General features: G+C 42.5%; 1 protein-coding gene across 2 annotated transcripts in view; it reads right to left on the bottom strand.

Moving 5' to 3' along the window:
• Nucleotides 1–6,082: 6,082 nt before the first annotated feature.
• ABCG4 (ATP binding cassette subfamily G member 4) overlaps nucleotides 6,083–27,557 on the bottom strand; it is a 173,419-nt gene continuing 151,944 nt past the window's right edge. For both annotated transcript variants that reach the window (XM_073566456.1, XM_073566457.1), the window contains 3 exons: nucleotides 26,429–26,587; nucleotides 25,202–25,320; nucleotides 6,083–7,134 (listed from right to left, as the gene is read on the bottom strand). In XM_073566456.1, coding sequence (XP_073422557.1) covers nucleotides 6,903–7,134; nucleotides 25,202–25,320; nucleotides 26,429–26,587 — 510 coding nt within the window. In that variant the 3' untranslated portion in view covers nucleotides 6,083–6,902. The remainder of the gene's footprint in view (nucleotides 7,135–25,201; nucleotides 25,321–26,428; nucleotides 26,588–27,557) is intronic.

Raw genomic sequence — 27,557 nt, 5'->3', positions numbered from 1 at the left:
GCACACAACAAAAATCCTCCCCTTTCACTGCACACTAACTGTACAGTGAAAAGCGCTTTCAGCAGAAGCAGTTTTTTTTTTCTTCTTCCCTGCCTAACACTCTCCCTGTTCAGAATCAGTAAGATCGGCAGAAGTAAGATGGCGGTCGGCGTTCACAGCCTTTTATACCCACTGTGACGCCACACAAAGCCAGCCAATCACTTCAATGCCCTTCTCCAAGATGGTGCTGGCCGCTGCGCATGTCATCGAGTTGCCCACAGTGTGCGTCCTCCATCATTGGGTGAGAAAAGGCACTGAAAGCATCATTTGAAACGCGACTTTGGCATGCTGATCGGCGATCTCATAGCCGACCTCAGCGAAACCCGACTTTGGCGAAAGTCGGCGATTTTTGAATCTGACCGACCTGTTTCGCTTAACCCTACTTTTGACTATTTAATAAAAGTTTATATTTTTACTATTTTTCTGGGTTCATATGTGCTCTTTTTCGGATCAATTTAAAAGTTCTTCCGTACAATGTCCCCCCCTAATTGAGGTTTTAACCTTATCCACTACCATAATGCGGGTCTGTCCCGGTACTCCATTATGAAATAGAAGATAATGATTGGCCAATGCGGTAATGGGTTTACCTATTGCCTTATCCCTACGTGCACACGCAATATTAGAGAAATGATGTTGGATATGGTGGTGCAGTTCCTGCCCCGTTTGTCCTACATATAACTTGGGGCATCCTCATATCCCCACAAGGGTATGTACCAATCAACCTTGTTCCCCTACCCAGGGAAGTAACTGGATGCCTGAAATTACTATTACACAATGAGTCCTTAAGGTTTCTGGCCCGCTTGGTAATGAGCCTTGGATGTTCGCTGATGAAAGGGACCACTTTAGGTTCACTTAATAGAATGTTCCAATTTTTCCGTAGAATATCATGAATTTCAGTCCAATGATTATTATAGGCAGTGATGATGTTAGTACCCGAAAATTCACTTCTTGGCTTTGGTTTAAGTAATTCACTGCATTCTTCAGAGACAGAGGCCTGAAAGGCCTGAGAGATAATTCGCTTGGCATAACCTCTAGTTGGCCGGACGGTTCACGCCTTTCCGTGTCTTCTACACCCGCGATGGACGGAGCCTTCTTGTTGTACTGCCCCACTAACCACCATCTTAGAGATTATGCTCGGTGCCATTTTAGACCACATCTTGGTTGCCAACTTCCACTACTCGAGTCTTTGCCGCATTACTTATGGATGTAAGTGCTCGATACTGTCAACTATGCCAAGTGTAGCATGGCGAGGGGCAATAGCCATGGGCGAGATACTCATCTTTCATGCCATGGCACGCTACATGGATATAGGGGCCCTGGCTGGGTGTGTAGGTTTTGTCTATGGGGAAGCTACACTTGCAGGCAAAAGATGCAGGTGACTTCGGCAAGCCATGGAAAGGTCTTACAAGGTTCAATGAGGGAGATAACCACTTAAATTGGAACTATCTTTTACTGAACAATAACTTGGTGGGAATTATATACAACAGATAGCAAGTGAATAACTTCATGAACGTTTCTCTTAAAACAAGGAGCAACTTCATACACATTTTCTCTTTCCTTCCTTATTTAGTCCTCTGTCTTCACCACCACCCAGCATGGTAGTTCAGTATTTTCCCTCGTCTTCAACAACAGTACTACAGACAGTAACTGAGATTCCTGTACTTTAACCCACAGTTCCAGCTCCTTTTCCCCTTAGGGAAGCTACTTGGTCACTATGGCTGTTACTCAGCTTCTCTCCTGACTGACGCCTCCGGGGCACTCTCTTCATCTCACGTTTCCTGCACTGAACCATTCTGTTATCTCCTGGATATGCAAACTTGGCACTGCGTTGCTATGTTTATGCCCCTGGTCCCGTCTTCAGATAACCACTCACACCTTCTATTTTTTTTCTCATGCTTCTTTCCTGCATTTTGCTATTCGTTCCCTTGGTCTCCACTCACTTCAGTGACACACACTTCATGTGACTCTGCTTACTTATCAGACCATAGGTCTGCTTCTGCTGCAGGCTGGGCCCTATCTGAATTCCTGACAGGAAACTGCCTCTGTCTCTACACTTTAGTTGCTCCCACTCTGGGCTAGTCCCAATCATTAACCCTAACTATCCCTATTGTTGTTAAAAATACAACGCTGTCACTAATAATGTATGTCACAATACACGTTACAACACGTGTCTTCAAGGAGGAACATGGGCAGAACGCCCATCTTTTTACACATGCATCTCACAAAATGCACACCTGGTAGCATTGTCCATGGAGCACATATTAAATGGGAATAAACAGTACAGACAAAAGCAGAACGCAATGGAAAACTAGTAAACTATGCATATTGTTACACTCCTCTGCAGCCCCGCTTCCTCAGCCGTCTTCACTTAGAGTCTGTGGAAATAGTAATTCTTCAACCAGAATTAAGACAAGAATTAAGGTTGTACGTATCATTCTTTCAATATATCGGTTCACAGTAGAGCAATGTAACAAAAAAAGGCTTTTTCCTCATTTATAATAAACATGTATATAATAAATAAATAATAAAAATAAATATATAATAAATATAAGATCAGGTAACACACACTCTGCGCCACCACTGATTAAGAGTCTGTCCAGCAGATACTGCCCATTCGATATTACATGTATAAAACCTTCCACTTCCTGCCCACAGGGAGGTATTCAGGAACCTCAATGACAACCTCTGCCCTCTGCAGTCCAGGTACACTATTTTGGATTAAGGACATCTTAGTCTTGCTTATTTTTACCTACTAACATCCCTCACTCCTTCAGCACCTGCAAGGTCAATTCCACAAGGAAACTTTCCTCTTGACCTTAAACATAAGAAATATATTCTCTCAATGCAAACTTAAGGTAACAAACTATTGTAGATACCATACAGTCTCTGTCCCCCTGTTCCTATTCCTTTTTCGGCGATATATGCCACACATACATTAATACCTTACCAACATGCCTTGAGCACGTTGCCAATTTTGTTGTTAAAGATTAAACCTTTTTTTCTATGTTTTTATTCTTAGATTTTTTAATTTGTCTTCGGCTACAAGACTCTCGTTCTGGTTACAAGCCTTACTGTGATCAACTGCAAAGAGCGAAGAAGAACTTCTCTAATCTTTATGTTCATTTCCATGCTTCTAATCCCCTTTTGTTTATTTTATGTTATTATTATGATTTGTTATATATGATTTCTTCCTCTTACAGCAACGTAATGATTAAGCCCCGGGATCGGTCGAATCGTCTATTGTGTATCATAGTCACCTATCTGTATCAGCAACTTAATCTGCTTCCCCCATTTTTTTGAACTTTTTGCATAAAAGACTTGAATAAAACCTTTTTGCATATTTATACCCTTGAGTATGTGCGGTGAATACTGGTTCTACATGACTTAGGGCTTCTCAGCCCGTTCCACTAGCACCTCACTCCTCTGACAGTGTGCACCGTAATTATCATCCTAACATGGGAATAATACTTTAATCTTTTGACTCTGTACCTGTCATGTTGGATTTGACTTGCCAAGTTGATTACGGGGGTCTCCAATGCCCTTAGCAGCCATCTGCTCATGTTCTTCCCACTCTGGTTGCTGATACAGTGTTTTCGTATTTTATCTGGGTATTGATAAATCCATGGCAAATTATATTTGGTAATTTTCTTCTCTTGTTCTTCAAAACAAATTAGCTAGTGACAGCGCTGAACATGTTTGCATGCAAATTTTTACAAGTAAATTTACATGATTTTAAAAACTAACACATAACAAAAAGTTACTATTATATTGATATTTTATTATTTATATTTTATTTAATACATTAAAAGATACTTTTAAATCCATCTTGAGTAGCAAATAGGGCACGTGCTCTCTTAAAAGCATTTCATTTTCCATGAAAAACACATCCACGGGATGAGATCTTCAGGTTCTTTGCAGCTGTACAATAGCACAACATGCTACAATCAATCTTCTTAATATATTCTGTTGGCATCAGTGGACCTTACCCTTCATACAAAATGGTACAAAATCCTCAGCTCAGTTCCTTCATGCCTTGCTCCAATAGCATTTCTATTTTTTTCCCCCACAAATCTAATATTTTGTGAGGTTATCACGTTCTACGGTTTCACTAACATCCTAGAACAGTGGGGTAGTAAACATACAGGAAACACATTTGCAAAAAAATAAAGTTATCAGTGTACATTGAAAAATCGAGATAAAATGGAAGCATTCATATGTACCATATGTTTTGTTTTCTTGTTCCACTTAGAGGTCAATTGTGGATAGCAATCTTGAAGATGAACATGACAGGATGTGTATCAAGACGTAATAACAGTATTGTGGCCAAAGGCTGCCTTCTATATTGTAATGTGAGGACACCCGATAGGAATGTGAGGACACCCGATAGGAATGTGAGGATACCCGATAGCAATGTGAGGTCACCCGATAGCAATGTGAGGACAACCGATAGCAATGTGAGGACACCCGATAGCAATGTGAGGACACCCGATAGCAATGTGAGGACACCCGATAGGAATGTGAAGATACCCGATAGCAATGTGAGGTCACCCGATAGCAATGTGAGGACAACCGATAGCAATGTGAGGACACCCGATAGCAATGTGAGGACACCCGATAGCAATGTGAGGACACCCGATAGCAATGTGAAGATACCCGATAGCAATGTGAGGTCACCCGATAGCAATGTGAGGACAACCGATAGCAATGTGAGGACACCCGATAGCAATGTGAGGACACCCGATAGCAATGTGAGGACACCCGATAGGAATGTGAGGACACCAGATAGCAATGTGAGGACACCCGATAGCAATGTGAGGACACCTGACAGCAATGTGAGGACACCTGATAGCAATGTGAGGACACCCGATAGGAATGTGAGGACACCCGATAGGAATGTGAGGACACCCGATAGGAATGTGAAGATACCCGATAGCAATGTGAGGTCACCCGATAGCAATGTGAGGACAACCGATAGCAATGTGAGGACACCCGATAGGAATGTGAGGACACCCGATAGCAATGTGAGGACAACCGATAGCAATGTGAGGACACCCGATAGCAATGTGAGGACACCCGATAGCAATGTGAGGTCACCCGATAGGAATGTGAGGACACCAGATAGCAATGTGAGGACACCCGATAGCAATGTGAGGACACCTGACAGCAATGTGAGGACACCTGATAGCAATGTGAGGACACCCGATAGCAATGTGAGGACACCCGATAGGAATGTGAGGTCACCCGATAGGAATGTGAAGATACCCGATAGCAATGTGAGGTCACCCGATAGCAATGTGAGGACAACCGATAGCAATGTGAGGACACCCGATAGGAATGTGAGGACACCCGATAGCAATGTGAGGACACCCGATAGGAATGTGAGGACACCCGATAGCAATGTGAGGACACCCGATAGCAATGTGAGGACACCTGACAGCAATGTGAGGACACCCGATAGCAATGTGAGGACACCCGATAGCAATGTGAGGACACCCGATAGGAATGCGAGGACACCCGATAGGAATGTGAATATACCCAATAGCAATGTGAGGTCACCCGATAGCAATGTGAGGACAACCGATTGCAATGTGAGGACAACTGATAGGAATGTGAGGACACCCGATAGCAATGTGAGGACACCCGATAGGAATGTAAGGACACCCGATAGCAATGTGAGGACACACGATAGCAATGTGAGGACACCCGATAGCAATGTGAGGACACCCGGCAGCAATGTGATGACACCCAACAGCAATGTGAGGACACCCGACAGCAATGTGAGGACACCCGACAGCAATGTGAGGACACCCGATAGCAATGTGAGGACACCCGATAGCAATGTGAGGACACCCGATAGGAATGTGAGGACACCCGATAGCAATGTGAGGACACCCGATAGGAATGTGAGGACACCTGATAGCAATGTGAGGACACCTGATAGCAATGTGAGGACACCCGATAGTTTAAACAGGAATGTATTGGTTTGGTCAGAAGCAAAAAGAGATTTTTTTTAGTAAATATTTTACTTTGATTGGCCAATTCTTGAACGTTAAGTACAAATATTTAATAACTTATGTTCAAGTCGTATACGAGGATAGAATTGAATTTATGTGCAATAACAAGAAATATATGAAATTATTACTAATCATCCGCAGTTATATTGCTTTGGGGTTGGCGTTCTACCACATATTGCCTTTATTATATGAAATATGTTATGAGAAGTTTGCATTACACCCTATGAATATGTGTGAAGAGGGACATATATAAGAAATATTTTTGAGAAATTCATGCCATTTATGTAGATAAAAAAATGATAGGATTGTAAAAAAAGAAGATTTTTACTATATAAAGAAGGAAATGTAATGAAGGAACAGATTTATCATGTATTAGCTGATTATCTGCAATAAAGATCAAGGTGCAGGACCAAAAATTAGAATTGTATGTCAAAGATTTGGAATACATTGTTACATGCAATAAAATTTAGCAATTGGGACAGTTCCAGTTGTACTTTACAGAGCAAGACGTGGCTTTTATCACCATTTATAAAAATGACACCATCAGCCACTTTTACTTTCAGAAACTGGTCTTCCCCTTGAGGGATCTTTCATGCTTTATAGTAAACATGCTCAAATGACAATCTTATAGGCAGAACATGTTTTCTCTGCTCCAAAGGAACTGAACAGGTATAATTATTTAGTACAAGTCTCAGCACGGTTGATGTATGCAACACACAGTGAGGGGAAAATGGGCAACAGAAACTTTAGTTATGGAGAACTCATAGAATTCTGTCTGTGAATGTATCTCCTTGCACCATATGTCATAGTTAGAATAAATGTCCTAAATGAAATTTCCAGTTTTACAATCTACCTCTCAGATTTAACACGGTAGCGTAACACAAGATAGGCCAGGAGGCGAAGTCCAACAAAGAAAACTCCCAGCACAAGAAAGTCAACGTAAAGTTTTGCATCCTCAACATCAAGTTCTTGTAGGATTTGATGAGGATCCTGAAATGGGGTCCTGCAGGGTTCTTCATTGCATTGTAATTTTGCACGGTCCATGCCATAGATAGTCAGGATAACACCTTCAAAGCCATATCTATTAAGCAAACAAAATACAGTCAAAGACAATCTTATCCAATATACTGAGTGTTACATAATGGAAACCGGACACCGAGGATCTTAAAACAATACTGATAAGAAGAAATAATGATCTAATCAAATTGAGCAAAATGAGTTGCGTTGCCCGGGAATGGTGCCCAGTTTTATCCACCATGGCAGCTGGACCAAGACAGCCTTGACTTCTGCAGCTGACTTCTTCAGTTCTGTGTCCTGAGAGCTTACAGCATTTACTAGATCTTGTGACATGACGTAGATTGTGCCTAGTAGACACCAGAAGCGCGCAATGTGTCGGGCTGAGAATATCTCCTGTAAAAGTCAAGACTATCTTGGTCCAGCTGCCACGGTAGACTGGATGCTGGACCATGGCAGTGGGAATCTTTTTTCTCAACTCTACTATATAGTTCAGTGGTGCACAACCTGCGACCTGGGGACCACATGCCTCTGTGCATCCCTCAACCATTTGATCACAGACAAGGTTGACAGCATCTGGAACTGCTCATATGTAGTTTCCATGTCAAGGAGAAGAGGAGTAGTAGGTCGCAACAATGGGACAGGTAATGATGATGCACTGTGTGACCATCTCAAGGACCCCCATATTTGGGAATAAGGAATAAATGAGGTGAAGAAGTGACCATGCAAGATTGCTGTTATATTCATTGTGGTTTATTGGAGAAGTGAAACACTAGACTGTTTCAACATTCCACATTACAGGGGCCTGAATGGTGGGGCTTGCACTTGTAGGTGGAATGGTGAATTTTTATTCCCGGCAGGGATTTTTTATCCCCGTTACAAAATGGAGCATCAGGTTAGATGCCTGACTGTCACTCTATTTTTTCACTTTTGGCTACCAGAAAAGCCAAGCACACTCTCCACAGTCCCATAGAGAATGAATGGAGAGACATACGACCATGTGCACTATGGGTCCATTCTAGCGGCGATAAAAATTCCCCATTCTGATGAATGATCAGTATGGGTCCCAGCGGTCAGAGCCCCACAGATCAACCCCTTTAAACCCTTCATGACCTTTAATGTACCCATACATCATGGTCGGCTAGAAGTTCCCAACCTTTAAAATATGGGTACATCATGGCGATCGTGCGCAGCACAGGAGCTGTGCCCACGCGATCGCCACCAAGAGTTCAGCTTACGTGATAGCAAAGTCTCGGCTGTCACTGCCAGGAGCGGTGCCTAATATCGATTGCAGCATTTGGTAGGCAGGGAGAGGGAGGGGGGTTTCCTCTCCCCTCCGATTGGCACCTCTACGACATTATTGTGAGGGCCTGATCGTTATCATGGCAACCCGAGGTAGTCATGACGATCTCCAGTTCTGCCAGCAACGATGGCGTGCTTAGACCATGCTATGAGCATGGTCTATGAGGCTTCTGTAAATGTAACACTGACAGGTATGATTCTGGTACATTGCAATGCATTAAATTAGTGATCAGACTAATAAAAGTTATAGTCCCATAGAGGGACTGAATAAAAAAAGTGAAAAAAAAATCATAAAATAAAGAACAAAAAAAATTGTACCAATAAATAGGTATATTTATGTAAAAACAAAAAGAACCCATAAAAGTACACAAATTTGGTATCACCGCATCCGGAACGACCCAATCTATAAAACTGTCACACTAATTAACCCTTTCAGTGAACATCATAAAAAATATATAAAAAAAACAAAAAACTATGCTTCTTTGTCATACCGCTGAACAAAAAGTGGAATAAAATGCAAAAAGTTGAATGGAAATAAATTTGTATCTCTGAAAAAGTCATCTTGTCCATATAGCTCCATCAGCGGAGAAATGAAAAAGCTATAGATCTCAGAATATAGCAAAGCAAAATCAACTATTTTTTTCTATAAAATAGTTTTGATTTTGTAAAAACGGCAAAACATAAAAAAAATTATATACAGTTGGTATGGAAAATATTCAGACCCCTTTAAATTTTTTACCCTTGGTTTCATTTCAGCCATTTGGTAAATTCAAACAAGTTCACTTTTTTATCATTAACCCTTTCACCCCCAAGGGTGGTTTGCACGTTCATGACCGGGCCAATTTTTACAATTCTGACCACTGTACCTTTATGAGGTCATAACTCTGGAACGCTTCCATGGATCCCGGTGATTCTGACACTGTTTTCTCGTGACATATTGTACTTCATGTTAGTGGTAAAATTTCATTCAAACAACTTGCGTTTATTTGTGAGAAAAACGGAAATTTGGCGAAAATTTTTAAAATTTCGCAATTTTCCAACTTTGAATTTTTATGCCCTTAAATCACAGAGATACGGCACACAAAAAACTTGCTAACTAACATTTTCCACATGTTTACTTTACATCAGCACAATTTTGGAACCAAAATTTTTTTTTGTTAGGAAGTTATAAGGGTTAAAAGTTGACCAGCGATTTCTCATTTTTACAAAACAATTTTATTTTTACGGACCACATCACATTTGAAGCCACTTTGAGGGGTCTATATGATTGAAAATACCCAAAAGTGACACCATTCTAAAAACTGCACCCCTTAAGGTGCTGAAAACCACATTCAAGAAGTTTATTAACCCTTTAGGTGCGTCACAGGAATTCTTTTGAATATTTAAAAAAAAATGAACATCTAACTTTTTTTCACAAAAAAAGTACTTCAGGTTCAATTTTTTTTTATTTTACCAAGGGTAACAGGAGAAATTGGACTGCAAACGTTATTGTGCAATTTGTCCTGAGTACGCTTATACCTGATATGTGGGGGGGAACGATTGTTTCGGCGCATGGCAGAGCTCAGAATGGAAGGAGCGCCGTTTGACTTTTTCAATGCAAAATTGTCTGGAATTCAGATCGGACGCCATGTCATGTTTGGAGAGTCCCTGATGTACCTAAACAGTGGAAACCCCCTACAAGTGACCCCATTTTGGAAACTAGACCCCCCAAGGAACTTATCTAGATATGTGGTGAGAACTTTGAACCCACAAGGGCTTTACAGAAGTTTATAACGTACAGCGGTACAATTAAAAAATCATATTTTTTCCACAAAAATGATCTTTTCACCCTCAATTCTTATTTTTCCAAGGGTAACAGGACCCTAAAAGTTATTGTGCAATTTATCCTGAGTACGCTGATACCCCACATGTGGGGGTAAACCACTATTTGGGCGCATGGCAGAGCTCGGAAGGGAAGCAGCGCCATTTGACGTTTTTGGCTGGAATTGAGATCGGACACCATGTCGCGATTGGAAAACCCCTGATGTACCTAAACAGTAGAAACCCCCCACAAATGACACCATTTTGTAAACTAGACCCCCCAAGGAACTTATCTAGATGTGTGGTGAGCACTTTGAACCCCCCAATGCTTCACAGAAGTTTATAACGCCCGGGCGTGAAAATAAAAAATTCGTATTTTTTCCACAAACATGATCTTTTAGTCACCATTTTTTTTATTTTCCCAAGGATACCAGGAGAAATTGGACCCCAAAAGTTGTTGTCCAATTTGTCCTGAGTATGCTGACACCCCATATGTGGGAGAAAACTACTGTATGGGCACACGTCGGGGCTCGGAAGGGAAGTAGTGACGTTTTGGAATGCAGACTTTGATGGAATGGTCTGCGGGTGTCATGTTGCCTTTGAAGAGCCCCTAATGTACCTAAACAGTGGAAACCCCGCACAAATGATGCCATTTTGAAAACTAGACCCCCTAAGGAACTTATCTAGATGTGAGGTGAGCACTTTGAACCCCCAAGGGCTTCACAGAAGTTTATAATGCCCAGGCATGAAAATAAAAAAATCGTATTTTTTCCACAAACATGATCAATTAGTCCCCAATTTTTTTATTTTTCCAAGGGTAACAGGAGAAATTGAACCCCAAAAGTTGTTGTCCAATTTGTCCTGAGTATGCTGACGCCCCATATGTGGCAGAAAACTACTGTATGGACACACGTCGGGGCTCGGAAGGGAAGTAGTGACGTTTTGGAATGCAGACTTTGATGGAATGGTCTGCGGGTGTCATGTGCGTTTGGAGAGCCCCTGATGTACCTAAACTATTGAAACTCCCCACAAGTGACCCCATTTTGGACACTAGACCCCCCACGGAACTTATCTAGATGTGTGGTGAGCACTTTGAACCCCCAAGTGCTTCACAGAAGTTTATAACGCTCAGACGTGAAAATAAAAAAATCATTTTTTTCCACAAAAATGATATTTTTGCCCCCAATTTTTTATTTTCCTAAGGGTTACAGGAGAAATTGGACCCAAAAAATTGTTTTTCAATTTGTCCTGAGTAGGCTGATACCCTACATGTGGGGGTAAAACACTGTTTGGGCGCATGTCAGAGCTTGGAAGGGAAGGAGCACCATTTGACTTTTTCAACTCAGAATTGGCTGGAATTGAAATCAGACGCCATGTTGCATTTGGAGAGCCCCTGATGTGCCCAAACAGTGGAAACCCCCAATTCTAACTCCAACCCGAGCCCCAACACACCCCTAACCCTAATCTCAGCCCTAACCCTAACCCCAGCCCTAACTTTAGCCCTAACCCTAGCCCTAACCCTAGCCCTAACCCTAGCCCTAACCCTAACCCTAACCGTAATGGAAAAATGGAAATAAATACATTTTTTTTTATTTTATTATTTTTCCCTAACTAAGGGGGTGATAACGGGGGGTTTGATTTACTATTTATGGCGGTTTTTATGTTTGCCGGCTGTCACACGCTAAAAGACGCTTTTTATTGTAAAAATAGTTTTTGCATCACCACATATTGAGAGCTATAATTTTTCCGTATTTTGACCCACCGAGTCATGTGAGGTCTTCTTTTTTGTGGGACGAGTTGACGTTTTTATTGGTACCATTTTCGGGCACGTGACATTTTTTGATCGCTTTTTATTCCGATTTTTGGAGCGCAGAATGAACAAAAACCAGCGTTTCATGAATTTCTTTTGGGGGGGTGCGTTTACACCGTTCCCCGTGCGGTAAAATTGATAAAGCGGTTTTATTCTTCGGGTCAGTACGGTTACAGCGATACCTCATTTAGGTCGTTTTTTTATGTTTTGTCGGTTTTATGCAATGAAAACTATTTTATATAAAAAATAATTATTTTTGCATCACTTTATTCTGCGAGCTATAACTTTTTTATTTTTTCGCTAATGATGCTGTGTCACGGCTCGTTTTTTACGGGACAAGATGACGTTTTCAGCGGTACCATGGATATTTATATGTGTCTTTTTGATTGCGCGTTATTGCACTTTTTGTTTGGCAGTATGATAATAAATCATTATTTTTTGCTTCGCTTTTTATTTTTATTTTTTAAGGGGTTCGCTAAAGGGGTTAACTAATGGGACAGTTTTATAGTGCGGGTCGTTGCGGACGTGGCGATACCTAATATGTGTACTTTTATTGTTTGTTTGTTTTTTATTTTCAAAAAATGGAATTATTTGGGGGAATATTTTTTTTTTTTTTATTTGGCGATTTTTTTTTAAATTATTTTAACACTTTTTTTAAATTTTTTTTTACTTTATTAAATAGTCCCAGGTGGGACATCACTGTTCTGTGACAGATCGCTGATCTGTCACATCACAGATCACTGTGACAGATCAGCGATCTGTCACAGGCAGTGCACAAGGCTTCCTCATGCCTGAGCTTTGCAGGCACTGAGGAAGCCAGCTTCCTGCAGGCCCCCGAAGGCCCCGTCGCCATATTGGATTCGGGGGCCTGCAGGAAAGGAGCCCCCGGCAGCAGCACTGCACATTGCGCTGCCGTGGGGGGCTCAGGGAAGCACGGAGGGAGCCCCCTCCCTGCCGATGCTTCCCTTTAACCCCCGGTACACCGCGATCATGTTTGATCGCGGTGTGCAAGGGGCTAACGTGTCGGGGGCGGTCCGTGACTGCCCCTGACACATTGTGCCGGGTGTCAGCTGTGATAATCAACTGACACCCGGCCGCGATCAGCGGCGCTCACCACGTGGGCGCCGCTGATCGTGGTAGACGTACTATCCCGTCCATGGGCATAGGGGCCCGGGTCCCATGGACGGGATAGTACGTCTGATGTCAGGAAGGGGTTAATGTACACTCTGCACCCCATCTTGACCGAAAAAACAGAAATTTAGAAAGTTTTGCAAATTTATTAAAAAAGAAAAACCGAAATATCACATGGTCATAAGTATTCAGACCCTTTGCTCAGACACTCATATTTAAGTCACATGCTGTCCATTTCCTTGTGATCCTCCTTGAGATGGTTCTACTCCTTCATTGGAGTCCAGCTGTGTTTAAATATAGGACTTGATTTGTAAAGGCACACACCTGTCTATATAAGACCTCACAGCTCACAGCGCATGTCAGACCTAATGAGAATCATGAGGTCAAAGGAACTGACCAAAGAGCTCAGAGACAGAATTGTGGTGAGGCACACATCTGGCCAAGGTTACAAAAGAATTTCTGCAGTACTCAAGGTTCCTGTGGAACCTTGAGTAGTGCACAGTGGCCTAAATAATCCTTAAATGGAAGAAGTTTGGGACCACCAGAATCCTTCTTAGACCTGGCCGTCCAGCCAAACTGAGCAATCGTGGGAGAAGAGCCCTGGTGAGAGAGGTAAAGAAGAACCCCAAGATCACTGTGGCTGAGCTCGAGAGATGCATTAGGGAGATGGGAAAAAGATCTACAAAGTCCACTATCACTGCAGCTCTCCACCAGTCGGCCTTTATGGCAGAATGGCCCACAGAAGCTTCTCCTCAGTGCAAGACATATGAAAGCCCACATAGAGTTTGATAAATAAAAAACATGAAGGACTCCCAGACTATGAGAAATAAGATTCTCTGGTCTGATGAGACGAAGATAGAACTTTTTGTTGATAATTCTAAGGGGTATGTGTGGAGAAAACCAGGCACTGCTCATCACCTGCCCAATACAAACCCAACAGTGAAACATGGTGGTGGCAGCATCATGCTATGGAGGTGTTTTTCAGGTTTTTCAGCTGCAGGGAGAGGATGACTTGTTACCATTGAAGTAAACATGAATGCGGCCAAGTACATAGATATCCTGGATGAAAACCTCTTCCAGAGTGCTCTGCACCTCAGACTTGGCCGAAGGTTCACCTTCCAACAAGACAATGACCCTAAGCACACAACTAAAATAACAAAGGAGTGGCTTCAGAACAACTCTGTGACCTTTCTTGACTGGCCCAGCCAGAGCACTGACTTAAACCCAATTGAGCATCTCAGGAGAGACCTGAAAATGTCTGTCTACCAATGTTCAACATCCAACCTGATGGAACAGGAGACGATCTGCAAGGAAGAATGGCAGAGGATCCCCAAATCCAGGTGTGAAAAACTTGTTGCATCATTCCCAAGAAGACTCATGGCTGTACTAGCTCAAAATGGTTCTTCTACTCAATACTGAGCAACCGTCTGAATACTTATGACCATGTGATATTTCATTTTTTCTTTATTAACATATTTGCAAAAATTTCCACATTTCTATTTTTTCAGTCAAGATGGGGTGCAATGTGTACATTAATGAGAAAAAAAATGAACTTTTTTTAATTTACCAAATGGCTGCAATGAAACAAAGTGAAAAATTTAAAGGGGTCTGAATACTTTCCGTACCCGCTGTAAGTGTAGTATCACTATAATCGTACTGACACAAAGAAAAAAGCTCACTTACAAATTTACCATGTGGTGAATGGCATTCAAAAACAAAATAAAAATATTGAATTGCTGGTTTTTGTTCATTCTGCCTCACAAAAATCGGAATAGAAAATGATCAAAAAATGTTATGTCCCCAAAAATGGTACGAATAAAAACGCCAACTTGACCCCAAAAGAAACAACCCCTCACATGACTCTATTGGAAGGAATATCTAAAAATTATAGCTCTCAAAATATGGTGATGAAAAAACATGATTTTGCAAAAAAAAATCGTCTTTTAGTGTGTGACAGCAGTCAAACTTGAAAGAACTATATAAATCTGGTATTGCCGTAATTGCACCGACTCTAAGAATAAAGTTGTCTAATTGTTTATACGACATGTGGAAAGGTATAAAGAAATAAATACAACAAATTCTTAACCTGCTGTTGATTTGTTCATTCTGCCCCCCAAATATCACAGTAAGGCTCAGCTTACATTTATCCTGTGCTCTGCAGTGAGCGCTTCCACCAGGGTTTCTGTGTGATTCTCTGAAATACGTGATTCATACTTAACACTAGGCCGAAGATGCCCTATAATGAGGCAGATTGAGACACTGTGGAAGCAGTCTGGTATATGTTACGGTGGTGTCCTTCTTTTTAAGCATGCATAAAAGCACAGTCTGCCACAGCAGTTTTGTTCACCTCTGAAAAGAAAGACAACGCTAAACAAAGGCCATACGGAGACCAAAGTAATGCTGCTCCCTCATTGTAATGAATGGATCCCTCAGGAGTTTCATTTTATTCACAATCTTACGGAGATTTCGATGGAAATCCAAATGGAAGTGCTCAGCATAGAGCTCAGGATAAATGTGATCCAAAATGTTCCCAACTCAATCTACAAAAAGAAGCCTCAACCTAAGTCTACGATCTGTCTGTTAGGCGTTGGGTTCCTGTCGCTGCACAGCAGGAATCCTGAGCTTTGCCTTCGGTGGTCTCCCATTCCTCTCCGGCCATAGTGGAGCCTGCTCAGCACACTCGTCGATCCCAGCGCTCTGCTCACACCAGCATTGTAGGTTTGTTTGCTGCTGCCACCTCTGGTCCAGCTATAGCAATGCATGTTGGTCAGCAGCGAGCTACTCCAGGGACTAAGTCCTCCTGTCAGTCCACTGAGCATGCCCGTGGGACAATCTCTCATTGGAGATCGGAGGTCACATGCTCAGGTCCTTCTCCAGCTCGGATTGGACCATCAGGAAGGTCAGGAATGTCCCAGAAGAACGCTGCTATAAAAGGTTCGCATGGCCACTTGGCCATGTGCTAAGATAGACTTTTGTTGAGACTTGTGTGAGTGATGATGGATGCATGTAACTGGTGACTGACTCATTAAATAACCCCTTCCTTTGATACGTATGTGTTAGGGTTAGTTCAGCCTGAGTCAGCGCCTCATGGTGGCAAAGCATGTGCCACAGTGCTCCAGTCCAGCACAAAGGTTAGCACCATAGTGCCGCCATATCTCCCGTGCCTCTGGGCGGTACGAGTCTATCCGCTGCACCCTTTGACAGCTTACAGGGCACAGCACTTTCCTAGCGTCACTATCTAGCGCCGCTGCAGCGGCTCTGACTCCATGCCTCTGGGCAGAGTTCTGTGACCACATCGCTTGCGCTCACATTATATTAGTGCGACCTTGTGAAGTAACAGGGTTCGCCTCGCACACTCCGGATGAGGTAACCCGAGCGTGCTACTATCCGCCATTGTCTAGCAGCAGTTTCCATCACTGCACGGTGGACCCCAGGCTGCGAACGCACCTCAATAACATCTATATCATTTGGTGCGTTCCGCCAGCCTAACACTGTCAATGGAGATATAGGGGGCTTCCACATTACTGGTAGTGCAAACACTCTGGAAAAGTGCCAATTTGCTCTCGGAGAGTCAATTCCCTCCCGAGTATCGCTGAGTGGCTAAGCAGCACTGTACAATCACATATAAGCAGTACTGTACAAATATGGAGTATTGCCATGTTCGACAGATATTGTGTGACACAATTTGATGCCATTTTTACACATTTTCCCATGTGAAAATGTAAAATCTGGCATTAAAACAAAATTTTTGTGGTAAAAATGTTATTATTTTTTTCTTCACTGCCCAATGGCATAAAAGTCTGTGATAGACCTGTCTTGTCAATATGATCTCTGCACTATTAGATTAATTCAATGAGCGATAAAGTTTGCAAACTTGGGTCACTTATAGAGAGGTTCTGCTGTTCTGGCACCTCAGGGGCACTGCCAATGTGACATGGAACCCACAAACTATAACAGCAAAATCTGAGCTGTCCACTGTGTATGAAATGGAGTTTTTGACCACATATGTGGTATTAGCGTACTCTAGATAAATTGTACACTTCATTTTCTCGTATAATACTTTTTGAAAATTGAAAACTTGGACCCAAAGCAACAATTTAGTGGGAAAAATTGTAGTTTTCCAAAGACTCAGCGCAATGTTATTCAATTCTGTGAATCAACTGAGTGTTAAAAATGCTCACTACAACCCTATTTGAATTCCTCAAGAAGTGTAGTTTCCAAAATGAGGTAATTTTTGATGGTTTCTGCTGTTTTGTTGCATTCAGGGGGTCTTTAAATGTGACATGGCATCAGCAATCTATTCCAGACAAAACTGAGCCCCAGAATTCAATTGGCGCTCCTTCCCTTCTGTCCCTGCCGTGTGCCCAAACAGTAGTTTTACACTACATATGAGGTATCGGTGTACTCAAGGGAAATCACATAACAGATTTTGGGGTCCAGTTTCTTCTGTTACCTTTCTTCTGAAAAGGAAAAACTGGGGGCTAAAGCAACATTTTTGCTGGAAAATTAAATTTTTACATATTCATGGCTCAACATAAAAATATGTGAAGTACCTGTAGGTTCAAGGCACTCATCACACCTCTAGGTAAGTTCCTTGAAGGTTGTAGTTTCCAAAATGGGGTCACACGTGGGGGGTTTCCGCTGTTTAGGAACATCAGGGGTTCTGTAAATGTAACATGACGTTGGCTATGTATTCCAGCCATTTTTGAGCTCCTTCTTCTCTTCCAAATAAAAACAGTAGTTTTCCACCACATATGGGGTATCATGTGTACTCATTAGAAACTGCAGAACAAATTTTGGGGTCCATTTTCTTATGGTACCCTTTTGAAAATTTGGGTCTAAAGCAACATTTTTCTGGGAACAGGTAAAATTTTAATTTTTTTCCTTCCACATTCATTTAAAGGGAATCTTACAGGTTATTTGTATGTAGTATCCTAACAGTAACCTGAAATGGGGCTCGGGAAGCCCTTTCAGGCTGTGTAATTTTTATTTCTCTTGTGCTCCTATAAGCCTGGACAAATTTATAGTCTCACACCGGCAAGTCAAGCATATGTAAATGCATAATGTATAGTCACCCCTTCCCCAGCCCATAATCTCGCCCACCCCTCTGCCAGTCTGAGTGGTGTTGTTTTTAAAATGGTGACACTTTTGGTATTTTCTGTCACATAGGTCCCTCAAAGTCACTATAAATGTGATGTGGTCCCTAAAAAAAATTGGTTTTGTAAATTTTGTTGAAAAAGTTAGAAATTACTGATTAACCCTTCTAACTTCCTAACAAAAAAAATGCTTAAAAAATTATGATGCTGTGAAGTACGCATTCGGTAAATGTAATTTATTAATTATTTTGTGTGATATAACTCTCTGGTATAACCCCTTTCTAACATCAGACGTACTATCCCGTCCATGGGACCCGGGTCCCTATGCCCATGGACGGGATAGTACGTCTAGCGCGATCAGCGGCGCCCACGTGGTGAGCGCCGCTGATCGCGGCCGGGTGTCAGCTGATTATCACAGCTGACACCCGGCACAATGTGTCAGGGGCGGTCACGGACCACCCCTGACACGTTAACCCCTTGTACCGGGGGTTAAAGGGAAGCATCGGCAGGGAGGGGGCTCCCTCCGTGCTTCCCTGAGCCCCCCACAGCAGCGCAATGTGCAGAGTGTACATTAACCCCTTCCTGACATCAGACGTACTATCCCGTCCATGGGACCCGGGCCCCTATGCCCATGGACGGGATAGTACGTCTACCACGATCAGCGGCGCCCACGTGGTGAGCGCCGCTGATCGCGGCCGGGTGTCAGTTGATTATCACAGCTGACACCCGGCACAATGTGTCAGGGGCAGTCACGGACCGCCCCCGACACGTTAGCCCCTTGCACACCGCGATCAAACATGATCGCGGTGTACCGGGGGTTAAAGGGAAGCATCGGCAGGGAGGGGGCTCCCTCCGTGCTTCCCTGAGCCCCCCACGGCAGCGCAATGTGCAGTGCTGCTGCCGGGGGCTCTTTCCCTGCAGGCCCCCGAATCCAAGATGGCGACGGGGGCCTTCGGGGGCCTGCAGGGAGCTGACTTCCTCAGTGCCTGCAAAGCGCAGGCATGAGGAAGTCTGCAGCAGTGCCTGTGACAGATCTCTCAATATGTGGTGATGCAAAAACTATTTTTACAATAAAAAGCGTCTTTTAGCGTATGACAGCTGCCAAAAATAAAAACCGCCATAAATAGTAAATCAAACCCCCCGTTATCACCCCCTTAGTTAGGGAAAAATAATAAAATTAAAAGAAAATGTATTTATTTCCATTTTCTCATTAGGGTTAGGGCTAGGGCTAGGGTTAGGGCCAGGGCTAGGGTTAGGGCTAGGGCTAGGGTTAGGGCTAGGGCTAGGGTTAGGGCTGAGATTAGGGTTAGGGGTGTGTTGAGGTTCGGGTTGGAGTTAGAATTGGGGGTTTCCACTGTTTGGGCACATCAGGTGCTCTCCAAATGCAACATGGCGTCTGATTTCAATTCCAGCCAATTCTGAGTTGAAAAAGTCAAATGGTGCTCCTTCCCTTCTAAGCTCTGCCATGCGCCCAAACAGTGTTTTACCCCCACATGTAGGGTATCAGCCTACTCAGGACAAATTGCAAAACAACTTTTGGGGTCCAATTTCTCCTGTTACCCTTAGAAAAATAAAAAATTGGGGGCAAAAATATCATTTTTGTGGAAAAAAATGATTTTTTTATTTTCACGCCCGGGCGTTATAAACTTCTGTGAAGCACTTGGGGTTCAAAGTGCTCACCACTCATCTACATAAGTTCCGTGGGGGGTCTAGTGTCCAAAATGGGGACACTTGTGGGGAGTTTCAATAGTTTAGGTACATCAGGGGCTCTCCAACGTACATGACAACCGCAGACCATTCCATCAAAGTCTGCATTCCAAAACGTCACTACTTCCCTTCCGAGCCCCGACGTGTGTCCAGACAGTAGTTTTCTCCCACATATGGGGTGTCAGTGTACTCAGGACAAATTGGACAACAACTTTTGGGGTTCAATTTCTCCTGTTACCCTTGGGAAAATAAAAAAATTGGTGACTAATTGATCATGATTGTGGAAAAAATACAATTTTTTTATTTTCATGCCCGGGCATTATAAACTTCTGTGAAGCCCTTGGGGGTTCAAAGTGCTCACCACACATCTAGATAAGTTCCTTAGGGGGTCTAGTTTCCAAAATGGGGTCATTTGTGGGGGGTTTCCACTGTTTAGGTACATTAGGGGCTCTCCAAAGGCAACATGACACCCGCAGACCATTCCATCAAAGTCTGCATTCCAAAGCGTCACTACTTCCCTTCCGAGCCCCAACGTGGGCCCATACAGTAGTTTTCTCCCACATATGGGGTGTCAGCATACTCAGGACAAATTGGACAACAACTTTTGGGGTTCAATTTCTCCTGTTACCCTTGGGAAAATAAAAAAATTGGGGATTAATTGATCATGTTTGTGGAAAAAATATGATTTTTTAATTGTACGGCTGTATGTTATAAACTTCTGTGAAGCCCTTGGGGGTTCAAAGTTCTCACCACACATCTAGATATGTTCCTTAGGGGGTCTAGTTTCCAAAATGGTGTTATTTGTGGGGGGTTTCCACTGTTTTGGTACATCAGGGGTTTTCCAATCGCGACATGGTGTCCGATCTCAATTCCAGCCAAAAACGTCAAATGGCGCTGCTTCCCTTCCGAGCTCTGCCATGCGCCCAAATAGTGGTTTACCCCCACATGTCGGGTATCAGCGTAGTCAGGACAAATTACACAATAACGTTTAGGGTCCTGTTACCCTTGGGAAAATAAAAATTGGGGGTGAAAAGATCATTTTTGTGGAAAAAATATGATTTTTTAATTGTACCGCTGTCCGTTATAAACTTCTGTGAAGCCCTTGTGGGTTCAAAGTTCTCACCACATATCTAGATAAGTTCCTTGGGGGGTGTAGTTTCCAAAATGGGGTCACTTGTGGGGGGTTTCCACTGTTTAGGTACATCAGGGGATCTCCAAACGTGACATGGCGTCCGATCTGAATTCCAGCCAATTTTGCATTGAAAAAGTCAAACGGCGCTCCTTCCATTCTGAGCTCTGCCATGCGCCGAAACAGTGGTTCCCCCCCACATATCAGGTATCAGCGTACTCAGGACAAATTGCACAATAACTTTTGCAGTCCAAATTCTCCTGATACCCTTGGTAAAATAAAAAAAATTGAACCTGAAGTATTTTTTTTGTGAAAAAAAGTTAGATGTTCATTTTTTTTTAAATATTCAAAAAATTCCTGTGACGCACCTAAAGGGTTAATAAACTTCTTGAATGTGGTTTTGAGCACCTTAAGGGGTGCAGGTTTTAGAATGATGTCACTTTTGGGTATTCTCTATCATATAGACCCCTCAAAGTGGCTTCAAATGTGATGTGGTCCGTAAAAATAAAATGGTGTTGCAAAAATGAGAAATCGCTGGTCAACTTTTAACCCTTATAACTTCCTAACAAAAAAAATTTTGGTTCCAAAATTGTGCTGATGTATAGTAAACATGTGGGAAATGTTACTTATCAAGTTTTTTGTGTGCCGTACCTCTGTGATTTAAGGGCATAAAAATTCAAAGTTGGAAAATTGCGAAATTTTCAAAATTTTCGCCAAATTTCCGCTTTTTTCACAAATAAACGCAAGTTATTTGAATGAAATTTTACCACTATCATGAAGTACAATATGTCACGAGAAAACAATATCAGAATCACCGGGATCTATGGAAGCTTTCCAGAGTTATGACCTCATAAAGGGACAGTGGTCAGAATTGTAAAAATTAGCCCGGTCATGAACGTGCAAACCACCCTTGGAGGTGAAGGGGTTAAAGGCATAACAATTCACAGTTTGAAAATTTGTAAATTTTCAATTTTTTTGTAACATTTTCCATACTTTCATGAGTAAATGCATATCATATCAACCAAAATTTGCCACTAACACAAAGTAGATCGTGTCACGAAAATCATTCTCAAAATCAGTGAAATCTGTTGAGGCGTTCCAGAGTTATTACCACAAAGATGGAAAACGGGGTGCTCACTGCTTTTAGTCTGGTGCTCAGAGGAAAAAATAGAATATATATGAAAAAGAACTTCGGCACACAGTATAATATCAATCTATTATTTTATTCATCCAAAAAAGGCACAATTAAGTTTAGTGAGACCAATGTTATACAGACATATTATCGACGTTTCGGCTATTTAAAGCCTTTTTCAAGATTTTATCTGTATGAAAACATGGTCCATACATATGTTGCCCATTGGACTTCTCAAGCATTCAATTCATGTGAAACATATATGAAAACCACCAAAGGAGTGAAAGTCGCGACTTTCACTGGCAACGACCTGTGCGCCCTCTGGACGGTCACTCCTTTGGTGGTTTTCATATATGTTTCACATGAATTGAATGCTTGAGAAGTCCAATGGGCAACATATGTATGGACCATGTTTTCATACAGATAAAATCTTGAAAAAGGCTTTAAATAGCCGAAACGTCGATAATATGTCTGTATAACATTGGTCTCACTAAACTTAATTGTGCCTTTTTTGGATGAATAAAATAATAGATTGATATTATACTGTGTGCCGAGGTTCTTTTTCATATATATTACCACAAAGAGACACTGGTCAGAATTGAGAGAATTGACCTGGTCAGGAAGGTGAAAACAGGCCTGGGGGGGTGGGGGGGGGGTGAAGGGGTTAATTACAATGGAGAGTGATGAACACATTCTCTCTTCCCATTTGGATAGTGAATGAGGAGAAGAGGCCATTAACCCTCCTGATAAGTGGGAGCCCTAAAAATAAAACTAGCACCTAATAGCTATTGTTATCATATACTTTCAATAAGCCCTCGGAACAGGGCCGGGCATCAGCACCTGGACAAGTGCCAGAGCCCTGAGCAGGCAGCGAGTGCCCTCTCATCTTCAGGAACATCGGCGTGCTATGGGCGCCTGATGTCTGTGCCAGCGCTCACGATTGGGCCCCCACATGCTCAGGGGCCTGCTACTTGCGATACTTACATCTCCACGTTTCTCTGCTGTGGCATTTTCCGCGTCCTCTGCCTGTGACATTTCAGGTTAGAGGGCCCGACGAAGCGACTAGAGTGCGATCTCTGCCTGAACAGTTAGTGCAGAGAGCTGGAAGACAGTGACGCTGAGGAGTCCAGACCAGAGCAGCGGCCAATGAGGAGAGGTGAGGATTTAATTTGCTATCTATTTTTCAATGTTTGGAGCAATATATGGGGTTCATCATATGGGGCCCATCATATATGGAGCATTATATGGGGCCCAGCATATATGGAGCATAATGTGAGGCTCATTATATATGGAGCATCTTATGGGGCCCATTATATATGAAGCATCATATGGGGCCCATCATATACTATTTGGAGAATTATATGGGGCCTATCGTAAACTGTATGGAGCATTATATGGGGTCTATTTTATATGGAGCAATATATGGGACTCATCATAAACTGCATGGAGCATTATATGGGACTCATTATGTATGGCGCAACATATTGGGCTCATTATACTGTATGGAGCAATATATGGAGCTCATTATACTGTATGGAACATTATATGGGGCTCAATATACTGTATGTAGCATTATATGGGGCTCATTATGCTGTTTGGAGTATTATATGGGGCTCATTATACTGTATGGAGCAACATACGAGGCTCATTCTTTATGGAGTATTATATGGGGCCCACTATAGTGTATGGAGCATTATATCGAGCTCATTATACTGTATGGTGCAATATATGGGGCTCATTATACTGTATGGAGCAATATGCAGTGCTCTTTATACTGTATGGAGCAATATATGAGGCTCATTATTCTGTATGGAGCAATATATGGGGCTCATTATACTGTATGGAACAATATATGGGGCTCATTATTCTGTATGGGGCAATATATGAGGCTCATTATTCTGTATGGAGCAATATATGGGGCTCCTTATACTGTATGGAGCATTATATGGTGCTCATTATTCTGTATAGGGCAATATATGGGGCTCATTATTCTGTGTGGGGCAATATATGAGACTCATTATTCTGTATGGAGCAATAAATGTGGCTCATTATTCTGTATGGAGCACTATGTGGTGCCCATAATACTGTATGGAAGTCATTATTCTGTTTGTCTGTTCTGATTGATTACAGAGCTCAGGATGACCTGCACATATACTTTGTAAGCCCTATCCAAAGTCACTAAGAAGCTAATTAAATAGAGGAGGGGACAGTACTGACCCCTGTGATTCTGGTCATACGTCCGTGGTAACTGCCCAATCTGAGTGTGAGCAAAGAATTGTAAAGAAATGCTAAATGGTTAGGAGTTTAGTTACCTGCTAAGGACTTGGACAGGGGAACTGCTGTGCAGGAGAAAAACTGGATGCTGTGTTTTGCTACACTGATGTAATGATCAGCTAGTTTTCTAAGAAAACAATCTGATTAGAGACACATATTTTTGCTGTCAAATTGAATCTGTCAGCAGCAAGCATGTAATCTGAGAGCGGCATGATGTAGGGGCAGAGACGCTGATAGTGATACCAGCTATGCATCACTTACTGGGCTGCTTTGTGCAGTTTTGCTAGAATCCCTGTTTTCTCTGCTGTAGATGTAGCAGTGAATTACAATGCTGAACTATGTATAACCTGGCCCACACCCCTGACTGGCAGTGTCCAGTGAACACTGGACTTTGTGAGCAAGCTACCAATCAATGGTGAGGGCAGGGTTACACAGATTAGCCTGACTGGCTTGCACATGAGTCCTAGTCCTGCAGTGATATTATATTGCTGATAAAACACTGATTATATTAGAAGTACAACACACAGCCTAGTAAGTGACACATCCCTGGAATCAGGGTCTTTTGCCCTCTATTGTGCATCCCTCAGATTACATAGCGAAAACCTACTGACAATTTCCTTTTATATTTATTGTATAGGAAAAGAAATCAGAATCAGCTGGCATTATACCCAGCAATCACACACAGTGCCATATATTTTCCTTTTGTCCCGATTATGTAATTTGGTTGGACTTTTCACATTTTTCCAATCTGACCTGACATATGAGATGTAAGAACTCCATTGCAGATATGTTGGAATGGTCTTAAAGCTGACAAAGAATCCTGAGAATAGTAACACTGGTATTGCCGTAACTGGGCCCACGAAGGTTGCAACCTGTGAAGAAAAGACATAATTGCATACTGCGTTAGTCAGTCAATGAAGTTTAAAATTATGTAGCGGAACAGTTTTTGTATCGGAACTTAATCTTACATGGATCGTTTTAGGTGATTAATTTGTTAAATATATCAATACAAGAGGGAAGTTCATGAGGGTTTAGGAAACTTTTTGAACCTTGAAATATGATTTTCTTGGTTTAGCCTCTTCATTCTTCCTCTCCGCCACTTTCCTTATCCCTAGCTTCCTTATCACACTTCTTTGTTGTTCTTGCCCCCACAGCTAGTTTTTATACATAAATGGCCATAAATGTTATTGAATGGGACAGCAGACATTACTGCCATTATTGTCATTGATGCTTCACATTTAGGCTGTTATTAAAGAACCCCATGAAGTCATTAATGCCATATTCCCCAGTCACAGATAAAACGTTGACAAACCAAGACCCTCTAATCTGGAAGAGGTTTACAATACATATTAGACCAAAGTGTAAAAAGTCCATTTTATTACACTCTGAGCAGCAGCGTAGCTACCAGGGGGGCAGAGGGTGTGGCTGCCCCAGGCCCCTTGCTCTGTGGGGGCCCACCCAGAGCTATTGCAATTCGTTGTACCACCTGAGTTGTAATCAAGGTTACCGGTTAAGGGCCCACTCAGATTTTTCGCCCCCCCCCTCCCCGAGCTAAACGACTAGCTACGCCTCTGATTCTGAGGTTCTATATAGAATTGTGGATGAGCGGGTCTAACAGTGTGGCGGGTCAGTAAGGGAATAGTTTTGAAGAAGAAGACTTGCTGGGGTGGAAGGCTGGTGTCTGGGTAAAGGGCTGGTGAAAGTAAGAAAACTATAGAGAGAATAATGTAAAAATGCAAAATTAAGGCAACATGCAAAATTGTGGATGAGGAGTTGGATAACAAGCTGTAATTGATTTTAGGAAGTTAATAATTATCAAAGAATTACTGATGTAAATACGTTTGTCATTTTTGGGCACAGCTTACACGTACCACAATATAATTTTTTTTATTGTACATCAGAGAACTATTTAACAGTACATAATGTAGCTACATTACTCTACAAAAAGAAATACAGTGCTAGAAAAGACCTGGACCTTACTTGTAAGGAATTAGATGCTGCACCGATTAGGAGCCCCAAAGATTGTGCAACAAGAGCAGTGGAAGTGGCAAGGGCAGAAAAAAGGAGGAAGCGGATGGCTTCAGGGGGCTGACCGGTCATCCAGTATACAATGCTGCAATATGCGATAGGGCACACAACCTGGAGAAATGCAGGAAAAGAAACACTGAGCTCAGATAAACTTTAAGGCTGTGTTCACAAGTTCAGGTTTTTTCGTGGCGGTTTTTAGAGCGCGATTTTGCCACGAAAACGCAAAAAAACAGCATCCCATGCAATCCTATGGTATTCCGCAATGCTGTGCTAATGCTACGGATTTTCCCGCGGCAGAATCGCATCGCGGAAAAATCTGTAACATGCTCATTAATTTGCAAAATCGCGGCGATTCCGCCCACATAGGAATGCATTGTCCTGCTTACTTTCCGCATGTGGCTGTGCCCACCATGCGAAAAGTAAGCAGAACATTTGCGGATGGTACTCACGGTCTGGAGGAGAGGAGACTGTCCTCCGGGCTGTGGGTACCATATCCCTGTAAAAAATAGAGTTAAAATAAAAAAATCGGGTTATTTTCACCTTCCGACGTCCCGCGCAGCATCCCCAGGCTTCAGCGATACACGCAGCAGCTCCCGTTCCCAGTTATGCATTGCGATGACCTTTGTCTCACGAGACCGCGATGTCATCAAAGGTCATTGCCACAATGCACCACTGGGAACGGGACCTGTCGGAGCATCGTGGAGGCCTGGGGACGCTGTGTGGGACGTAGGAAGGTGAATATAACCCGATTTTTTTTTTATTATTATTATTTTTAACATTAGATCTTTTTACTACTGATGCTACATAGGCAGCCTCATAGTAAAAAGTTGGTCACACTCGTCAAACACTATGTTTGACGAGTGTGACAACCTGTCAATCAGTTCTCCAAGCGATGCTACAGATCGCTTGGAAAACGCTAGCATTCTGCAAGCTAATTAGCTTGTAAAACGCTAGTTTTTCCGCAGGAAAATTGCGGGAATTTAAAATGCGATTTTCCCGCGGAATGGAATTCCGGAATTCTCGCGGTAACTTTCACGGGAATTCCGCTACATGTGAACCCAGCCTAAATGTTAAATAAGTA

Source organism: Dendrobates tinctorius, unplaced genomic scaffold, assembly GCF_039654945.1.
Source record: "Dendrobates tinctorius isolate UK_male_01 unplaced genomic scaffold, ASM3965494v1 ptg000018l, whole genome shotgun sequence".
Taxonomy (NCBI): Eukaryota; Metazoa; Chordata; class Amphibia; order Anura; family Dendrobatidae; genus Dendrobates; species Dendrobates tinctorius.
Note: the sequence above shows the minus strand (reverse complement) of the source record. Positions and strands in the feature narration are given on the sequence as shown.